Genomic DNA, 20,421 nt, shown 5'->3' with positions numbered 1-20,421 from the left:
TTTTGGATGTTATTATTTTTCCTTCATATCTGTCTTATCTATTTCTTTCTTTATTTCCTTCTTTATTCTCCACGTCCTTTGGATCCTAGTTTATCTTTGGCTTTTTTCTCCTCTCCTCTTTCTTCCTGGACGTTTTCCTGTTCTCTTCTCTTTTCTCTTGTTTTCCTTTTACTCTTATATCCTTCATTACTTGTTCTTTCACTTTTTTTAATTGATATTTATTACAATGTTTTTTCCCTAAATGTTTTTTCCATAGGTTTTTATAGTGAATGCTATATTCTGTTTGTTCTCAATCTTTTCTGCATACAAACTTGTAGCACTTTGTATTCTTCATATATTCTAAATTTTAGAATCCTCGCTGCTTTGAACTCATTACTTATGTTGATTATTTTGCATTCATTTTTGATCTCCTTGTATTTTTGCATAGCCTTCCTTACCTTATTGTATATTTTCCTTTACCTTGTTGAATGCCTTTAAAAATTGTTTCCTGGAACGTAAGAGGTTTACATTCCCCTATAAAGAGACAGAGTACTGACACACTTAGCCAAGCTTAAAACGGACATTGCTTGTTTACAAGAATCACATCTCACCCCCGAAGAATCTGCCAAACTTAAGCGAGGTTGGGTTGGGGAGGTTTTCTTTTCCCCAGGAGACGGAAAGCGAAATGGGGTTCTTGTTTTATTCCATAAATCCCTCTCAGTTAAGATAGTTGATCATTCAGCAGATCAGATTGGAAGATGGGTATTTGTTAAGTTTGTTGTAGATAACACTCCAGTTTCACTTTTTAACATATACGCTCCAACTTCAGGAGACGCATCTTTTTGGTCTTCTTTATCTCCTTTCATTACCCAATATTTTGAGGACAATTTCATCCTGGCAGGAGATTGTAATGAAATCTTTGCCCCTTTCTAGATAGACACTCTACCAGCACATACATTCCACATAAGTCACATAAAGCTTTCACACAACTCATCCATCAGTTTAAATTTATTGATGCTTGGAGGTTATGTAATCCCACTTTAAGAGAATATTCTTTTTTCTCTCCACCTCATCAGACTCAATCCCGTTTAGACTACTTTTTCATTTCACATCATCTTTCTCAGTCTTTGTTTGCCTCTGACATTGGTTCTATTTTAATTTCGGATCACGCTCCAGTTTCCATTCATCTTGACATCTTACAAAAACCGACCCTCACTAGGAAATGGCGCTTCAATAATTCCCTGCTTCTTGATTCTAATTTTGTTTCATTCTACACTGCCTTTTTTCATGACTTTTTCTTACGTAATGAATCTAATGAGGTACCCTTTCCTGTTGTGTGGGATGCTTTTAAGGCATCTGCCAGAGACTCTATCATTGGGTGTGTTTCCCGCAAACGCAAGAAGGCAGAACAAATCACTAATGATCTTCTTTCCAAGATTAAGAACTTGGAAAATTCTTACTTTACTTCCAAATCTAAAGATTGTTTAAATGAGCTCATTGCTACTAAACTGCAATTTAATAAGGACACCACAAATAATCCATCCAATTATTTATTGCGTTCTAGTGCTAAATTCTACGGGGCCAAAATAAAGCCGGCAAGTTACTCGCAAATTATCTAAAAGTAAAAAAAAATAAGTCTATTATAGATAATATTTATAGTCACGATTCTGTTCTGAAACACAAAGATGAAGACATCTTAAAAGAATTTCTTCAATTTTACAAAACTTTATATTCCTCTGAGTCGACTTCTACGTCCCAGGATATTTGTCAATATTTATCTGATATTGAATCACCTTTCCGTACCCCTCCTGATCTTTCTCCATTAGAATCAGATATTACTCAGAAGGAACTTCTTAGTGCTCTAAAATCTCTTAAAAAAGATAAGGCCCTGGGACCAGATGGTTTCACAGTGGAATTCTTTCGCCATTTTTCGGCAATACTTCTTCCAAAATTACGTAACTTAATTTCTAATTTTTTAGACTCCGGTTCCTCTTCAGGTTCCTTTTCTGATGCTCTTATTTGTATCCTCCCTAAACCAGGCAAGGACCCACAGTACTGTAAAAATTATAGACCTATTTCTCTAGAGAATATTGATTACAAACTTTTTTCTAAAACTCTGGCTCTCCGTTTAGACTCCTTTCTACCCGAGTTATTGGGGAAAGAGCAATCTGGTTTCGTCAAAGGCGGGCTCCTATCTGATAACACTAGATTGTTTTTCGATATTCTCTCTAAAACTTCACATTCATCTCATTCTATTGCTGCAATTGCCTTAGACGCGGAAAAGGCTTTTGATAGAGTTGAGTGGCCCTATCTTTTTCAGACTTTGAAGTGGTTTGGCTTTTGCCCAAAAATTTCTACCCTCATCTCTCTTTTATATTCACATCCTAGAGCTGCTATTGCGGCAAATGGTGGTATTTCTTCTTATTTCTCTCTAGGCAGAGGGGTTCGCCAGGGATGTCCCCTCTCGCCTTTCTTATTCAACCTCGCCTTGGAACCATTCCTTTTACGAATTCGCCAAAATATTGCCATAAAGGGTTTTTCGTTTCAACAGTCCACAATTAAAATGGCAGCATATGCAGATGATGTTCTATTATTTTTATCTGAGCCCATTATTTCGCTGCCTGCTTTTCTCACTGAAGTTAATTAACTTGCTTTTGTTTCTGGTTATAAATTAAATAAAGACAAGTGTGAGATTTTACCTTTGAATAAATTTACTTGTAAGTCAGATTTCATTTCCTCGGGTTTCACATGGAACCCTAATTCTATCAAATATTTGGGCCTTCACTTTACTCCCACTCTCTCAGGTACGGTTTCGCGTTGCATGGAAGATTGCTTAAAAAAATTGACAGACCTCACCACAAAATGGCATCCTTTATATCTATCTTGGTGGGGCAGATTGGATACTATTAAAATGATGCTTTCCCCCTTGGTTTTATTCACGATTTCTAACATTCCATTCTCTATTCCTTTATCTTATTTCAAGAGAATTAATTCCATCTTATCCTCTTTCTTGTGGGGATACAAAAAGCCACGCATGTCTATATCTAAATTAACGCGCCCAAAGGCAGAAGGTGGGGTTAACTTTCAGAATTTCTCTTTGTATCACAAATCTTTTCTACTAAAACAGGCTTCTAGATGGATTGATGATTCTTCTATATTCTCTCCACTGTGGACAACGCTAGAACTGGCATATATATCTCCCTTTTCTTTTCTGGAATATCTTTCTTTTTCTCGTCAACCGCAGTCTATTTCCACTCCGATTCTCAAATACACTTGTAAAATCTTGCCATCTCCGTTAATTTCTTCCTTTTTTGAACAACCTATTTGGCATAACTCGTTGATATTAATTAATAATAAACCATTTTTTTTGGAGGTCTTGGAGTGGCGGCGTCACATGGGTGCATCAAATATTTCAGCAATCTCGTATTATTTCTTTTTCAGAAGCTATGGCATCTTTCCATCTTCCTTCTTCTTTTGCGTGCTAAATACCTCAAATTAATACAAGCAATTCAATCAGCGTAGGAATTATACATCGCACAGCCTTCCACATCATCTAAGGAGTCTCACATGAGTTCTCAATTGCGCTCTCTCCTTACCAGAGGGACTAGGGCATCCAGGATTTATTCTTTGCTACACGCTCCAGTATCACCACGCACAAAGACCAAAGTGGAGGAAGCTTGGGAAGTGGACATAGGTATCTCTTGGTCTGTTGAGTTATGGGATAAGCTATGGATAAGGTTACGGAAATCCTCAAGGGCTGCAAACACTGTCCAGACTTTGTTTTTTATTTATAATCGACTTTTACTTTCCCCACTTATTCTTAGTAAAAGACACCCTGACTTGTCTCATATTTGCTGGACTTGTTCTGCACCCCATGCAGATTTGTTACACTTGCTCTTCCATTGTAGTCCGGTTCATGAATTTTGGGTTAAGGTGTGGTCTCAAATTAACACCATTTTTTCCACTGCACACCCATTTCATAGCTCTCATATTTTTTTAGGTAGTATTTTCCCCATTCGGGAGCATTGTACTTTTAGCATAAAAATAATTGACCTGCTTATTGCAGTAGCTTTTCAGCAGATTACTAAGGCTTGGAAGGATCTCACTAAAATCTCGTATCAAGCTTGGTGGTATGCTGTATGCTATAACCATAGGCTAGACACAACATTTGTTTATCCACTTGCTTTGGCTCCAAAACGAAAACAGTTATGGGACCCAGTTGTCTCATTTTTTGATACTTGTGCTCTCCGCTCTTTGTCTCAATCTCAATCTCCCTTTCAACAAAAAGTTGCTAAACCTCCTTGAGTTCCCTTTAGTGTTTTATCTACCTTATATTAATAATTCTTTTATCCTTTTTCATTATATCTATAAATTGGTAATATTTGTATATTTCTTTATAGCTGGCTATGTATGCAATTTCTTTCCTTTGGATTGTTTCTCTTATTAGTATTAATGTTTATTTTATATTTACATTGTTGTCTTTAATTTGTATAAGTGATTTATTTTACTGTTAATAAACTTTTTTCTGAACTTAAAAAAAGAGAATATTTCAAAATATTTGGAAGTGTAGGGAAATGTGGCCTCAAAAGGATTGCCCAGAGCACATAAAATGGTATCCATCATATAGACAAGTCAGTGTGGGCAAGCTTTAGTTTCATAAGTTCTGGAAGGTTACCGCAAGACTTGATATCTATTAACTTGCACATTTGAAGCACCCTTAAAAGTGTAAGGGCCAGTGAACTTTTGGCATGTCTTCCAAAACCAGCAGAGAGATCTAAATTGTATTTATCCTTCAATATCAGAACCAGACTTCTTATTCGTATTATATGTATTTTTTAAATGTTTTCATCTGTATCTTTCCGTATCTATTGTGCTCCTTGTATCATCAGTGGTTTCCCTCGCATATCTTTTCTTCTGTTAAAAATTAAGACACAGATAACTTCTTTCCACAATAACTTTTGTAGGAAGGATTGATGAATATGTTTATTAAAAACATGATCTATTACACCTACATTAAATTCAATCAAATGTAATCATTTATATCACCTATAATCTTAAGAGTTTATATTAACAAAGACTGATCTAGAAGCGAAGGCATTGAACATTTGCAGAATCCTAGCAGAAGGAAAAGGTTTATGCATAAGAGATGATCAGCTGTGTATACATGTGTACAATATTCACTCAACATTCAAGTATCACAAAAGTAACAGTGATTGTGCTCAATTACACATTATTGTGTTATTAATCATACAACTACATAAGTAATTTCAACAGTAATCGACCCTTCATAAGTTATTTTTTTGGCTAGAAATCATGGCCCATGAATAGTTTTTATTTATAATCATCATACACCAACACAATAATTACTGTGCCACTATTCAAGCTGTCTGAAAACATTATTCTGTCAAGATTGATGCCTGGTTACTTACCGGTAATATTCCTGACTCCGAGTCCTTGTCTTCCTTGTCACAGTACTCACGTCAGTTTACTCCATTCTGCAGAACCTACCTACCACACCTGACTTCCCTTCTTATTCTAAGATGGGCCCCGTACTGCCCGAGTACAAGTACCTCACATTCTGGGAAGGACTTCCTGAAATACCCAAACAAGACCGCAATCAGCAGACAGGGTAGAGGCGGGCGGCACTCAGGACTGTGACAAGGAAGACAAGGACTTGGAGGAATAAATATTACCGGTAAGTAACGGGGCACTAACTCCTCATCCGTCTTCCTCTCACAGTCCTTACGTCGGAGTACCTACCCAAGCCAACTACTGATTGTGGAACAAAACCACACAACACAAAGGCAAAACAGAGGAAGAATTAATGAGACAAATCATACAGAATCATACTGCAGGAGAAATAGCAGAACGCAAAACAGCGGTACCAAAGTTAGAAGAGACAGCCCCACCCACGTGCAAACAGTGGTGGGTGATGAACATGTGGGGCTGAGACTAGTTTGCAGCAAAACAAATGTCCCAAATAGCAGCTCCCTTGAAGAACGCCGAGGAGGCTGAAACACCCCTAGCAGAACTCCCTCCAAAAAGACTCAAGGAGAGGTCAACTTAATGCAACAAGACGAGGTGGAAAGGGAGGGCTTACAACTCAGCCGGTCCAAACAAAGGAGACAAATAAGTCATCGGACTTGCGGAAGTCTGCAGTCCAATGCAAGCAAATCAAAAGAGCCCGATGGACATCAAGCAAGTGCAAATACACCTCCTCAGCAGAGACAGGAGAGGGACAAAAGGTGGGCAAAACAATATCCAAATACAAAAAAAAGGAAGACACTACCTTCAGAAGAAATGCCAGACTAGGCTGAAGCACCACTTTGTCAGGAATGAAACGAAGGTAAGGAGGGGTGGAAAAAAGCAGGCCTCAAGCTCCTCAACCTGCCTCCTTGAAGAGATGGCTACCAGTAACACCACTTTAGCATAGATGAAATGGAACTCCGCAGACTCCAGAGGTTCAAAGGGAGCCTTCTGCAAACCCTGCAAAGCCAGCAGCACACCCCACAGAGACATAGGGGAATGTACCACTGGCCAGCGAAGACAACAACTCGGCAGGAAATGAGCCGCCAAAGGAGACACCGACTGGATACACTCCCCCTGAAATGCTACAACAGCTGCCAACTGACTATGGAGGGTAGAAACAGCCGAACCTAGCTGAAAACCATCCAAAGGAACTCTAAAACAGCAGGAGGCACACAGGAAGAAGAGGAGAGACGCCTATCCTGACGCCAGAGCGGGAAATTCCATTAGTGACAGTAATAAGCTTTAACAGTAGACGGCTGCAGAGACTGCTGGATGAGCTCAGCCACATCCACATCTACACCCACCGTGCAACCCTGCCCTAAGAGGGACTGCATTTCAAGTGCCAAACCCCTAGCTTCAACCAGTGAAGAGTATCCAAGGCGTAGGGGAGATGGAAGAATGGGCAGCCCCCAATGGGAAGAGACAGACAGGTGGAGAAGACAAGGAAACCAAGGTCTCTGAGACTAAGCCTGAGGTACCACAAAGACCTGCGCCTGGTCCTGGACCACCCAAGCAAAAAGGGGGAGGGGTGGAAAACAATAAGGGAGACCCTGAGGTCAGGGAACTGCCAGGGCATCCATTGCCCATGCCCTCGAGGAGGGAACCAGAGATCAAAAGTGGGGAAGAAGGGCATTCTCCTCGGTGGTAAACAGATCCAGCTAAGGGTGACCAAAGAAGGACTGAAGGAAGCGAAAGACTTCCAGAGCCAGACACATCATCACCGAGTAGGGAAACCTCAGATCAGAGCTTAAGGCAAATCTGCTAAGCTAGGAGTATGAACGAGAAAAGGACACATGCCCTCCTGGTAGTTCAGGTAAGAGCGGACCACCTGATTGTCTACACGCACACACACACACACACACACACACACACACACACACACACACAGAGGAACCCACCAGCAGGGGACAAAAAGCCCAGAGAGCCTGCAGGACAGCCACCAATTCCATCCAATTAGAAGACTGATGCACCTCCAGCGGGTCCCATAGGCCCTGAGCTGAGACCTGCCCCAGATTGGCACCCCAAACCTTCCCACTGGCATCAGTTGTGAGAACCAGAACAGGCCAAGGAATCAAAGAGAAACCCCTGCCCATTTCAGTGTGGTCCAGTCACCACTGGAGAATCTGACGGACCTGAGTGGTCACAGGCATCAAAGCGTAGTAAAACTGGGACAGCGAATTCCAATGCGCATGTAGATGGTGAACAAGCGGATAAAGGTACAACCTCCCCCAATGAACCAGAGCAAAAGAAGAACACATCTCCCTCTGATTGCAAAGCCAAATCCGGGCAGAGGCTGAAGCACTAAGAAAGAGAGAGGACAGATGGGAGAGGAGATAAACACATTGCTCTTCTGACACCACAATCTCTCCCAGGTCCATCTGGAAGCGTGCCCCAATTAACAGGAGACCCTGGGAGGACTCGACCTGCGACTTTTTCCAGTTGATCAGGATGCCAAAGTCCTGCAGCAACATAGTCGCTTTGCAAACCTCCGACTGTGCTTTGGAAAATTAACAAGAGGTAAGCATCCAGTCGTTCAGATATGGAAACACCTGGATACCCGCCAAATGTAAAATACCCACCTGAGGAGCCAGTAGCTTGGAGAACACCCTCAGGGTAGAGGCCAGCCCAAACGACCCAGAACTGGAAATGGTTGCCATGGACCACGACTGGGTCAAAATCTGCTACAGGGAAACCATCTTGAAGAAGACATAGGGAATGAAGTGATTCACTCCTTTGAGATCCAGCACAGGCTGGAGGTCCCGGGAAGCCTTCTGCACCAGGAAAAACAGGGAATAATACCCCTGGAACTGCACCCCAGGAGGCTCAGGAACAATGTGCTCCTTCTGAAGAAGCAACTGAATCCCCTGAAGGAGAGCGGACAACTTCGCTGGGGAACGAGGAGCAAGAGTCTCAAAAATAGGGAGGAGCCTTGCTGAAATTTATTTTTTAACCATCAGAGACCGCTTGCACGGCCCAGCCATTGGAAACTGACTGAGTCCAAACCTTCTGAAAGTGCTGCATATGCCCCCCCCACCCCCACCCTTACCTGCCTTGGACCATCATGCCTTGGGATTCTCGGCCGCGACTTCTACCTCGAAAGGGCTGGTGTTGCGGGGTCTTACCCCAGCAGGAAAAGCCCTCCGGAACCCAAAACCTCTGCCTCTAGAAACAGGTCGAACTGGAGTGACCAGCATCTGATTTTCCGCAGACTTCATTATCATGACCTCCAAGTCACTGCCAAACACCTTAGAACCTGAAAAAGGCTGTTTAAGAAGGACCGCCTTCTGTGCAGCATAGGCCTTTCAAGACCGCATTCAAATGTTGCATCAGGCGGCAATAGCGGCACTAGAGACAGCTGCAGAAGCACAGAAGTGATCAAAAGTGACATCAGAAAGAAGGCACACCTGCTGCTATATCAAAGCCAACAATGTAGAAAATTCCGCGCAGTCCTGTAATTTCTCGGTCAAAGAACGGAAGTCTTTAAGAAGGGACTGAATGGTGTAAGTACAGTAAGCATTGGCACTAACAGCAAAGTTCAAAGCTGCATAGGCAAGCTTCACAGACCCTTCCACTTTACGATCCACCTAATCCAAAGTAAAAGCATCCCCAGACATCACTGCCACTTCCACTGTCACCTGAGAAGACAACTCAACCATAATGTTGTCAATTTTAGCAGAAGAGGGAAATTCGTCCCCAAAGGCCACCAAGAGGTAACACTTCAGCAAGAAATGGGGAAAAGCCTGCTTCTCCACATCTTCCCACTCATTAGCCAGTGCCTTGCAAATGGATGCATGTAAGGGCGGAGATTCCGGCGCAAAGCGCTGATATTGGGAAAGAAGTTGTCCTCTTCTGGAAGTGGAATGACCACAGCAAAGCCCAAATTGGCCCACACATGCTGTAGAACTTCGCCCATGTCTGTGCTTTGCAAAAACGGGCCCTTTAAATACTCATCTTCCCTGCCAATGGGAGGGTCCAATCTAGGCACTTGGCAGGAAGCGCACCCTCGCTAGCCCAGAAAGCAGCCTCCACAGCAGCCACAATGATGGCCTTTAGGTCAGGGGACACCAGAACACCAGATGATGGCCCAGCCAAATCCGGAGAGGCCTTGTGATCACTCATAATGGGGCTGCTAACAGGTCCCAAGCACAGACCAGATGCTTTACACTGGCACCAAAAAGCAACAAACCAAAGCCACTAAAGCACAGGAATGAGGCAATAGTACCGAAGAAAATAACTGGGCGGCACCCCTTATGTTACTATTGCAACGAGGAAGCCACCGGCCGCCCAGCAAACACTAGAGCACATCGTGACCATGCAGGCCCAGCCCACGTGTGCGATCACAATGAAAATAGGTGAACCACCCAGCAGACCTGAAAAAACGAAGAAAAAAGAGGAAAGAAAATGAACTACCGAGCCAAGAAAGCAACCGCTGCAGGCTGAAAAAAACAGAAAATCCCTCCCAGGATGTGAGTTACTTGCACTTGAGAAATAGAGGTCATCCGGGAATAAGAAGGGAAGTCCAGTCTGGTGGGTAGGTTCTGCAGAATAGAGTAAACTCCGACGTGAGGACTGTGAGAAGAAGGGGCTCGAGGAGGTAATGATCGTTAGTTTCTGTGCTTGTGCAGTTTGTTACATGACTCAGTTGTAGCCTCTGGCCAGTGAAATTTGACAAAGAATACTTGGACAAGTGGTGAACAAAATGACCTTCAATCCATTTTCTGAACTGGAGTTGATGTTTTTAGGTCTGGTGGAATGGGAATGGGGCAGGGCCATCAGAGATCTGCCACCAGCCTTTATTTCTGAGAGGGTAGATTACCAAAAGGCCGTGACTGACTGAGCTAGACTGGAGACTCTCTTGTAGAGTGAGAATGTGCCAGAATGAAGAGCCACTGGGCATCAGAGAACCAATGTGCTGGGTAGATTCTTCAGCTGTATCTTGTTGGCCACTCTCAGCCAGAGCATGGAATCACAATGTTGATGAAATGTGCTTCCTGTAGCCAATTTTTATCAGAAGGTGGTAAGTCAGAGTTTGTGCTTCCTGGACGCTAACCACAAGGGCACTGGAAAAGTCCAAGTAACAGCTGCTTTTGCTGTTTGGTTTCCAAGGGAGTGACTGTTACAGCTACACTAACATTTAAATGAATCTGATGCGATCTTTCCCCAATCTACGATACACTTTATGCTTTTTTTGCACCTTGTACTGCACTTTAAGATCGCACTTTCTACACTCTCTCTTATGTCATATGAATTTCGATACACACCAAGAAGGGTAGTCGTTTTTACAGCGTTTAGACTCAACTTCAACATGTTATTCAGTTATAAATTACATATCTTCTGCTCTAAGATCAAGAAGTAAATATGCCCCATAATCAGGCTAACCTCAGACCTTGTCTAGTCGTATAGCTCTCATTATTACATTTTATTGTATTATTAACTAACCTATATAGACTGCATGTTTGTATTGATTGACCCCTTTCAAATTACCTTTTAATTTAAGAGGCCCATAATCGTGGCCTTTGTTTTAGGGGTAATTGTGGGGTGGTTTACTATAAAGTACCAAGTTGTCTCCACTGAAGGGTATGTCTCCACGTTTTTATGTCGTTATGTCTTTTTGTCTTTGATGATACGCTAATATTTAAAGTCAATTTTTATTACTGAGTAATATCGATGTTTTATTCTGTGCTATTATTGTCATGTTTTGACCGAATAAAGAGTTTACTGACCGAAATGAATCTGAGTAGTGGAAGAGTTTTTTTGGATAGTGAATTAAGAAGGCGACCACCACTCTACACTTTGGCACTCTTATGAGAAGCTGTTAATGTGAAAGCCTTTCTTATCTTCAAAAGACTCTACTTACAGGAAAGGATTAAGCTCCTTGAGCCAAGGATCACTTATTGGCTGTTTAGTTGTATATGATGGAGGGTTTTGATCAGAAGCATGCAGAGGAGAAGAGATCTTGGTGTATAACAGAATTGGGTACAGCAACTATTTGCATGCAATGTCGTAAAAGACACTTTAGAACCTAACGTGCAAACCCTATCTACTTTAACTGGGTTACAAACACTTGGTGGTCAATCCCAGGAAGCACAGCTGATCTAAGTAGGTGTATCACAAAGGAAACAGAGCAGCCAAGACTTCCCTATCTGACACTGTCCTCGAGCAACACTATGACCAAGTCCACACCGCTGATGAACTGACTTGATATGGTATCGGGGTCTTTTGCTCAGTCAGTGATCCATCAGACAGTAATAGTCACTTTTCCATCAGATAGTTATTGCGCCAGTGAGAAAAGCCAATAACCATGTTATTTTGCCAGTAACCACACCCACATCAGTCTATAATTATGTTATTAAGCAGCTGGTTTTTGCAATATCATTTTGTAACTGGTAGGGTAGTATGACAAGTAGCTGGCCCTGCCGCTGTTCCTTTTGTACCTGAACTGCGGGGAACATTAAAAAAAAAGTCTCTTACCCACTAAACTGGAACCTTCCAATATACAATTTTTATTAACTATTTTTGCTGTTGCCCTAAACAGTAATGCTCGACAGGTCGTGCTTCTACCAACGATCTACACTGTTGGTCAACTTCAAATGCTGCAACTTTTCTGAATGACTCAATAATCAATTTTAATGAAGGGTTATGCCTTCCCAATTTATAAGCATGTATTCACTTCCCTGAAATTAGCAAATAGTACTCCAATAAGTGTGCTCTTCATGTCATTTTCACTCCCTTGAGTAAACTAGTCCCAGAAAGAGGCCTCTACAGTGGGTTAGTTACAGGAAGTGTAACCAGGTGGCCCCAGAAGGGAACTACATCCTCAGACTTCAGACCGGAAGCAAAGGGGGCTCCCTGCCATCTTCCTCCGATAGTCTTCTTCAAACCTCTCATTCTGGGCCACAGTGAAGTGGTTCTTCCAGTCGCCAGCAATGCCTTGAAGTGAAGCAAGTATGAAAACTTTATTGCATGATTAAAAAGAAACCTTTGCAAGTTACAAAAGATAAAAGTGTTACGCATTAAAAGAAGATAAAACCCCAGTTCTTAGTAAAAGACACCCGTGCCCCCCCGTTATCCAGAGTACACAATCGTAGTTGCCCTTTCGCCAACACATTAAATATAACCCTTTGGGGCAATGGTGGTAGTGTCCAAGATTTGGAAGTGAAGCACAGAACTGGTTAAACTTGCAAACCTAGGTATGTGGACTGGTTTTGTGCTAACATTTACAGACAGTGGCTGACCTCTTAACCCGGAGCTCTCATGTGCTCACCTTATACTATGAAAACGAAAATCAGTCTTATACGTGCAAAGTGCAAAAATCTACATAGTGCTTTCATCGTGGTTAGGGTTCCAGGAAACCTTCACCGTAGTAAAATAATCAATTAGGCGCTGACGTGCTGAGTGTCAGACTCTGGATGTTATAAGGAAGGCAAACAAATAGTACCCAGAACTGAGGTAAACTACACAGGGAGAGAAATCAATCAATTGTGAAACGGAAAATAGAACATGTGCAAAGCTCTGCCATTTCCCTACTACATGCATAAGTAGTTCACCCAGACCATGATTTTTGCATTGCATCCTTGGATTTATAGTCCTGTTTATCCCAATATAACATGAATATTTCGATTCTCAGAATGTAAAGCTCATATCCTGGACTGAAAGATCTAATTACACATGGAGCTGAGAAAGATAGAGCTTCGGCACAGAACAGGTGGTTGGTCAGTTTTACACCCTAGCACCTCTTAAGTGTTGTTCTCTGCCTAAAATTATTTTCTTGGTGGCCTGAAGCTGCTGCAATTGCTAGGGGACAGTATCTGACAACATTTTTGTTAAACTAGGACACTTCCTTGTGCTGTGTACTTGCCCACCCGGATTTGTAGACTTTAGTGGTGTCTCCCAGCACTTACAGCTTACACAAGGAATCAGCATGTCTGCTGATTCCTCTATGTACTATGCGCCTCACAAGTATGCACAGCGGACACAGGAAGATCTAAGGTAAGGACAGTCCAGCCCTTGGGCCCTTAAAATCTCTGGTCCTGGTTCATGGAGGGGGACCGCTCTCTCTAGAGTCCTCCTGAAGGCATGACTGGCACTCATACATGGTCTCAGAAGGTGAATGCCCACTTGGCTTGGCAAAGTAAATGCTTGCAGTGCACCTCTATGGCATACACCCAGGAGATCCTACTCAAACCTCTGCAACAAAAAAAGCAATTGAACTCTGGAAATTGTTGTCTCTGCATGTATTGTGGAGTCAGATCAATAATATGTACATAACATGTACATATATTATGGAGACAGACAATATGTAAAGAGATAGCTGGGGATGGTAAGGCCTATGAAACACCTACATCATGAGAGGGCCACCCATCCCTGGCATGTGTGCAGGACTAGACCATAACTGGGAAGCAACGAATCAATAATAGAACAGCAATCATAGACTGTTCTGTCAATAAATGACTCATTGGTTGATAGCCTGGTATTATAGGGCAGGCACTGCAGAGACAATGTCAGTCACTTATCATCTAATGGCTTATATGTGATTGACTCAGGCCAAGCCCTAGCAGCCGTTCAAATGCACTAGTATATTGTGAAAGTTTGGGCTGACTTGATGTGAAGTTCAGATTCCCACAGCACATTGCTCCTAGAGATATGTATAACTTTTAATGAGAGTTAGTGGAGTCAGTTGCACCTAGTTGAGAGCTCACCCCTTCTCTTTTTGGCTTTATGAGGGCCCTCAGGCTGCTGGCCAGGCAGACGGACACCTTTGTCACACAAATAGCTGTTTGTAGGCATTCCATAGCATTTATTCGTCTCAGGACCAGATGGTGATGCCCCTTATTAGTATCGGTGGAACAATTACCTTTTCTCATGAATGGTGAGATGTTTGTCTGAAAGAAAGGTGCAGAGTCTGTCTCATAATTGGTGAGGGGGTTGTCCTTCATAACTTCGAATGAGGTCTTTTTGACAATCTTCTCGAGCACATTCTCTTCCAGGTCCTTCCCCAGGAACTCCACTACCTTTTGGATTTCACGCTTTGGGTCCTGTGGTAGGAGAGAAAATTGGACTTAAGAAGGAGGAAGATATAACTAAAGTCAGTGAAAAAGAAGTTCAGGACTTTTTGGACATTCCGTGGAGTGTTTTGCTGTGAGAGGTGTGGATGGATCTTCTCTTACTTCTTTCATGTCCTCATAGAAGATGTACAGGATGGGGTGGTCCTTTCTCTTTTCCCACCAGCTATTCACATGATCATACCATGAGCCGTAGCCAACTGCAGTTGTGAAAAATGAAAAGGAGACAAAGCAAATAAGTATGAATAAGTGGTAATGTGGGAGGCAAACCAGAGCCAAAGGGGTTAAAGGGACGGGAACCGAGGAAAATAATGCTAAAGTAGAGAAAATTGTGCAGGAAGGAATTCAAAATGAATGCATATGTAGGACTGATTCTGAGATTGTAACTCTATAGTTATGGGTCACTCTTAGGGCCTGATTTAGAGTTTGACAGATGGAATACTCTATCACAAACATGATCACTACCTGACAGATGGGATACTCCATCACAAACATGATGGCTATCCTGACAGATGGGATACTCCGTCACAAACATGATGGCTATCCTGACAGATGGGATACTCTCTCACAAATGTGACTGCTATACTGACATATGGGATACTTTATCAAAAACATTATCAACATTCTGCCAGCCATATTATAAGTGCCATGTGATGTAATGTACTTGCAATAAGGTGGGTCAGATATTTGTGATGGAGTATACCATTCGCCAAACTCTAACTCAGACCCTTATCCTGAGATTGCTAATAGTTTTGATTAACCCCCAGAAAAGGTTGACACAAACATGCATGCACAAAGGTCTGGTACTAGAATACTTCTTGTAGGTTGGTTGGAGTTGGAGTGGAAAAGAATGCAGTGGGACAGTAACACTTGTGTCCCTCATTCAGAGTTTGCATTTATTTCCTTAACTCGTCTATGAAAAGGAGTGCACAGAACTACACCACACTGGATATGAAGGATGCAAACAGTCAAATCTGAATATATTTCGTCTAATAATTGTAACTGAAAATCAGAATATGATACAAAATAAAATATCATCACAAGTGGAACACTGAACAAATTGCCAGTGATAATCAGCACAAGCTAAGTATATTGAAACATAACAATCCAAAAGTGGTTCCTCTGTGCTAGCTACAGGGACCGAAAATAGGGTCCAAAGAAGGCCTGGGGAGGAGAACTGAATAAATAACAAACAACCTCTTCTCAACATCACAAAGATTTACAAAAACAGATATGATTCAAACGTGATCAATGCTGTCTAGTCGCCTGTGCAACAGAGTTTCTGACAGGCTTGACACAGATGTGCGACACAACTGGGCAGAGGACTGGTACATGTTGTGAGGGGTTCAAGCATTTGTATCCTGCAACCACTTGAGAAAGTCCTGGGCATCTTCATGATGGATCCAAAAGTGTATCTTATCACCATGTCATATCCGCTGTTTGGCAGGGAACAGTAACAAAGAGCCAATACATAGGGAGAGATAATCTTTCTTTAGGGTTTGAAACTCATATTTGGTTAGCAGTATGGTGCAGCTTAAGTCTGAAAACACAAGAATGTTTCCTGCATTAAATGTCACCTTACATGATGCACTCCGTGCCCAATTTCACCCAGTTTCAGAGAATGTATCAGCAAGTTCCCTCTAGCTAGTAACCGAACAGCTTTTTGAACTTATATGTACATGTCAGAAGTTTCCTTAAGTACCTATGTTTGAAGGAAAAGCAATACTATTATTTTTAGCACTTGTAACATCTACAAATGGGGGGCCACTGTGGAATCATATCTGAGAAGCTAATGCAGCGTTTTCGACAATGTGCACAACACAATGGCATTTGGGTGATACTTTATCAAATGTTGTAAACCCACATAGGTATTTTGGGACATGGATTCATAACCAGGGCACACGTCCTAAAAAAAGAAGTGGGGGGACGCTCTAAGTTAGGTTGTGCCACTGGAAGTGACGTCACAACAGGAAGTGATGTCACGAAATGTAGTCCCCTCTCATTACAGGTCTTTTCACTATGGCTCCTGTAACAAGCTTTATCTCGCTCATGCTGGAGAGCCGAAGGTACCACATATTTGCCGGCTGTGGTAAGACTATCTCGGAAGGGTCAATGTGTAGAAGTAGACATGTCACAGCTTTCTTCTGCTCACCGTGACACTGCCCCCTCTGCCACGCCCCCGAGTCTCCTGTGTCACTTCACCCCTCTGTTCATAGCCTGAATCCTGCCTCTTGGTTCTCCGCTGGCACATTCTCCCCTCTCGAACGTTCTTCTGTACTGTTCTGTTCTTCTCTCGTGTGCCCTCTTTCCTCGTTCATCTGCTTCTCCCCTCTCTGCGCCATCTTCTTCTTCTCACTCAACCATCCCTTGCTTTCATCCTGCCTCCGCCACTACTAATTGAAAGTCCAGCTTTTGGGAGGGGGGACAGCGTCCACCCGGTAAAAACCCGGTAAAATAAGTGGGGGGGGGGGACGCCATGAACCCGTGTGGTAACCCGACTCGAGCCCTGTTTATAACATGCCTTACAAAGTGATATAGGATGCAGCTAATGGTCAGAGCTGCCGACCTTGGAACTGGGGATCCAATAGTCCGATTACAATGTAGTACAGACCGTCACCGACAGTCCGTTGGTGGCGGTCTGCCTGACATGCAGGGCCGCAGTCCAATCTCCGATAACGATGCTGGAATTTGCAGTGCTGTGGGCGGGGGGAAAGACCACTGCCTCTGGCAGGATTGAAGATCCTGTAGGGCAGAGTTCTTCAATCTGTGGGGCGTGCCCCCCTGGGGGGGCGCGACACCATCCCAGGGGGGGCGCGCACTCCACTCCAATTTTACCTTTGTTTGGAGTACTCTGGTATGGCTGGAGAGGGGTGCGAGGGGAAATCGATGGGGCATGACGCCCGTTCTTTTGTCTGGGTAACTCTTCCAGGAGGGGGTTAATTGATGGAACTGGCAGCTTCAGCTGCAGTGGGAGGCAAGGAGTCTCCTCTGCTAAAAACGAAAGCAAACAAACAGACCCACTTTCGGTTTTAGCAGAGGAGACCCCTTGCCTCCCACTGCAGCTGAAGCATTTCATCTCTATCAATTAACCCCCTCCTGGGAGAGTTAGCTCTTCCCAGAAAGGAAAAGTTTCCAGAGAAGTTTTAAGGCAGCCCAGGGCCCCAGCCCTCATGACCTTGAGTAATTTTTAAACGCAATGTTGTAAATAGCGTTTTTCTATCATTCATATTTAATGTGTAAGAGTCTATTACAGACATTTTGCAGACAAAATGTGTTATACAAGGAAGCCATAGTTGATGCTTTTTTTCATTTTATGCAACTAACATCCATTGACAAAGCCTATTTTCATGGATTATTGTAGGTCTAATGTTACTGGATGCAATGATAGAAACAGCAAAATACCAGTCGCTGCACATTGTGCTCAGTACATATTTTTAGCTTCAGTGTTTTAAGACACGCCCTTAATTACATCAGACAGGCCCCTTGGAGAGACCCCCAGTTTTTTCATCCCACTTAAAGCCTTGGAAACAACACCATGTCACAGTCACCTGAGGTCCTGGCATTGTGTATCATGCATGACGCATGACTTCCACATCTTCAGATTGCCTATGCACAGGGGCATAGTGAACCCTCCCCCACCTCACCCCACCCCTTGCTTTAGGAAATACAGCAGGGGCTAAGTTCTTGATGGGTCTCTTCTGTCTGCAACTCTGCAGACAAAGGGTTAGCCCATAATTAATGTGAAAAGAGGGGTGAGTGAATAAGTGAGGCACAGCCGGGAGCGACGAATTGTTGTGTTTTTTTTAAAACTGTTTGAATCTGTGTTTTTAAAACTGTATACTTGCCTGATCTTGGCACAGCATATTCCATTTGCTCTCTGACACCCCTGCACAGCGGATTTAGCGCTGCTGCGGGCGAGGTGGTTCTGTTTATGATTGCCGCCATTCCCGCACTCTCTTGGACACGCCCACCGGCGCTGGCCACGCCCCTCTTCCAACCCTTTTCCCACCTGTATATAGGATGTGCCCCTACCGTAAGCGCAGCGGACGAGCGCAGCGGGCGCGACGATTGCGCGCCGAAGGCGCGCCTAAGGCAAGCCCGTCTAAGCCCGTCCGCGGCCGGCTGGGGCCTGGGGCCTGTCACTCTGCCCAACTCACATCCTATGCCCCTAGGGACCTGATCGCTCTACATTCACTTTGGCCGCTGGATTCCGCCTGTCACCTAAAACTTCAACAACTCGGCGTTTTCCAAGCCCGCACTTCTTTTCCCGAGCTCAGGGCCCTCCCATCCTCCCCCACCCTGGAACACACAGTCACCTCTCCTTCTTCTAAACCTCTGTTCGCTCAGGCACCTGCTAATATGGAATTAGCAATCACTTACCTTAACACCCGGTCGTTAGTCAGGCATCAACATGACATATGCCACCTCCTGGATTCAGACCGACCTGACATTCTCCTTTTAACGGAGACTTGGCTGAATGATGACTCCCACCCTGACATCTTGTCAGCCATTCCACCGGGCTACTACATCCTTCAAGCCAACCGGCCGGCTGGTAAACTGGGAGGTGGCGTAGCCGCCATCATCAAATTCCCCCTTAGGTTCAGCTCCCTTTCCCTACTCACCATCCCCCAGGTTGATTGCCTGGTAATCAGATTTGAATCCTCGGTGTCCCCTTTTACCTGTGTATTGGCATACCGTCCCCCTCAACCCATGTCCAACTTCCCTTCTCTCTTTGGTGATCTTCTCGCTCAGCTTATAATCAATAATTCCAAAATCCTGGTTCTAGGTGACTTCAATTACTGGCCGTCAGATGAACATGAAAGCCCCCATTCTTTGGCCTTCACCGACCTACTAAGCGGGCTCAACGGTCTTCAACATATTCACACAGCCACTCATTCTAAAGGCCACATCTTAGATCAGGTGTGGACCTATAATCTGGAAATCAAGCTGCTCTCGATCTTACCTTGCCACTGGTCGGACCACTCTTTAATTTCCTTCTGTCTTCTGGTCCCTCCACCGCCCCCCCACAGCCGAGGCCCTAGCCTCATGGCTCGAAACTGGAACAAAGCAGACCTCGATCTCTTCCTTACCTCTTTATCATCTTTGGCTCCGTTCAGTCTAGGCTCCATAGACTCTCAGGAAGCCGCACTTAGTAAATGGTTAGAGTCCGCCAGCGACAAGGTCGCTCCCCTTAAATTAATTAGAGCCAAGCGTCCCCATGACGCACATCGTTGGTTCTCAGATAGCCTTAAATCCCTAAAACTGGGACTTCGCCAAGCTGAGCGTCATTGGCGTAGAAACTATGACCCCTCAGAGAAACTTCACTTCCTAAAACTATCGGGAGAATATAAACAGGCTATTTCAGCGGCCAAAACTGCCTACTTCTCCACAAAAATTCTTAACTCTGCGCAAAAATCCAAAGAAACTTTTGCCATTGTGGAGGAGCTTTCACACCCGGATAGGGTGACCATTAAACCCCTCCCCTCCCAGGCACTCTGTGATTCCCTCAACTATTTTTTTATAGATAAAATTAGTAAAATCAAAAACAGTATTTCCTTCGGCTCTTTGGCGTCGCCCCTTTCTGAGGCTACCCCCTCTCTTAACCCTTATTCCCTCACTCAGCTCCCCCCCATACTAGAGGAAGACTTTCTCTCCCTACTCAATAAAGTCTCATCTGGCTCCCCCACAGATTGCTGCCCCCCTGTGACCCTCCGGGCTGCCTTCTCGGCTTGCCCCGCCCCTCCGTTGGCCCTCCTGAACAACTCTCTCTTGCTCGGTGAGGTCCCCAGCCAGTTCAAGAACGCTGAGGTGGTTCCTATATTAAAAAAACCTAACGCTGATCCAGCGGTTA

At 43.8% G+C, this 20,421-nt stretch overlaps 1 protein-coding gene across 1 annotated transcript in view; it reads right to left on the bottom strand.

Annotated features, from left to right (window-relative positions):
- Nucleotides 1-4,935: 4,935 nt before the first annotated feature.
- The window catches only part of LOC144768589 (sulfotransferase 1B1-like), a 397,716-nt gene continuing 382,230 nt past the window's right edge, over nt 4,936-20,421 (bottom strand). Inside the window, exons 6-8 of the mRNA XM_078652381.1 lie at nt 14,676-14,770; nt 14,363-14,543; nt 4,936-12,438 (exon numbers count right to left, since the gene is read on the bottom strand). Coding sequence (XP_078508507.1) covers nt 12,326-12,438; nt 14,363-14,543; nt 14,676-14,770 — 389 coding nt within the window. The 3' untranslated portion in view covers nt 4,936-12,325. The remainder of the gene's footprint in view (nt 12,439-14,362; nt 14,544-14,675; nt 14,771-20,421) is intronic.

This window comes from Lissotriton helveticus, chromosome 7, assembly GCF_964261635.1.
Source record: "Lissotriton helveticus chromosome 7, aLisHel1.1, whole genome shotgun sequence".
Taxonomy (NCBI): Eukaryota; Metazoa; Chordata; class Amphibia; order Caudata; family Salamandridae; genus Lissotriton; species Lissotriton helveticus.
This window is presented reverse-complemented; position numbering and strand designations above follow the sequence as displayed.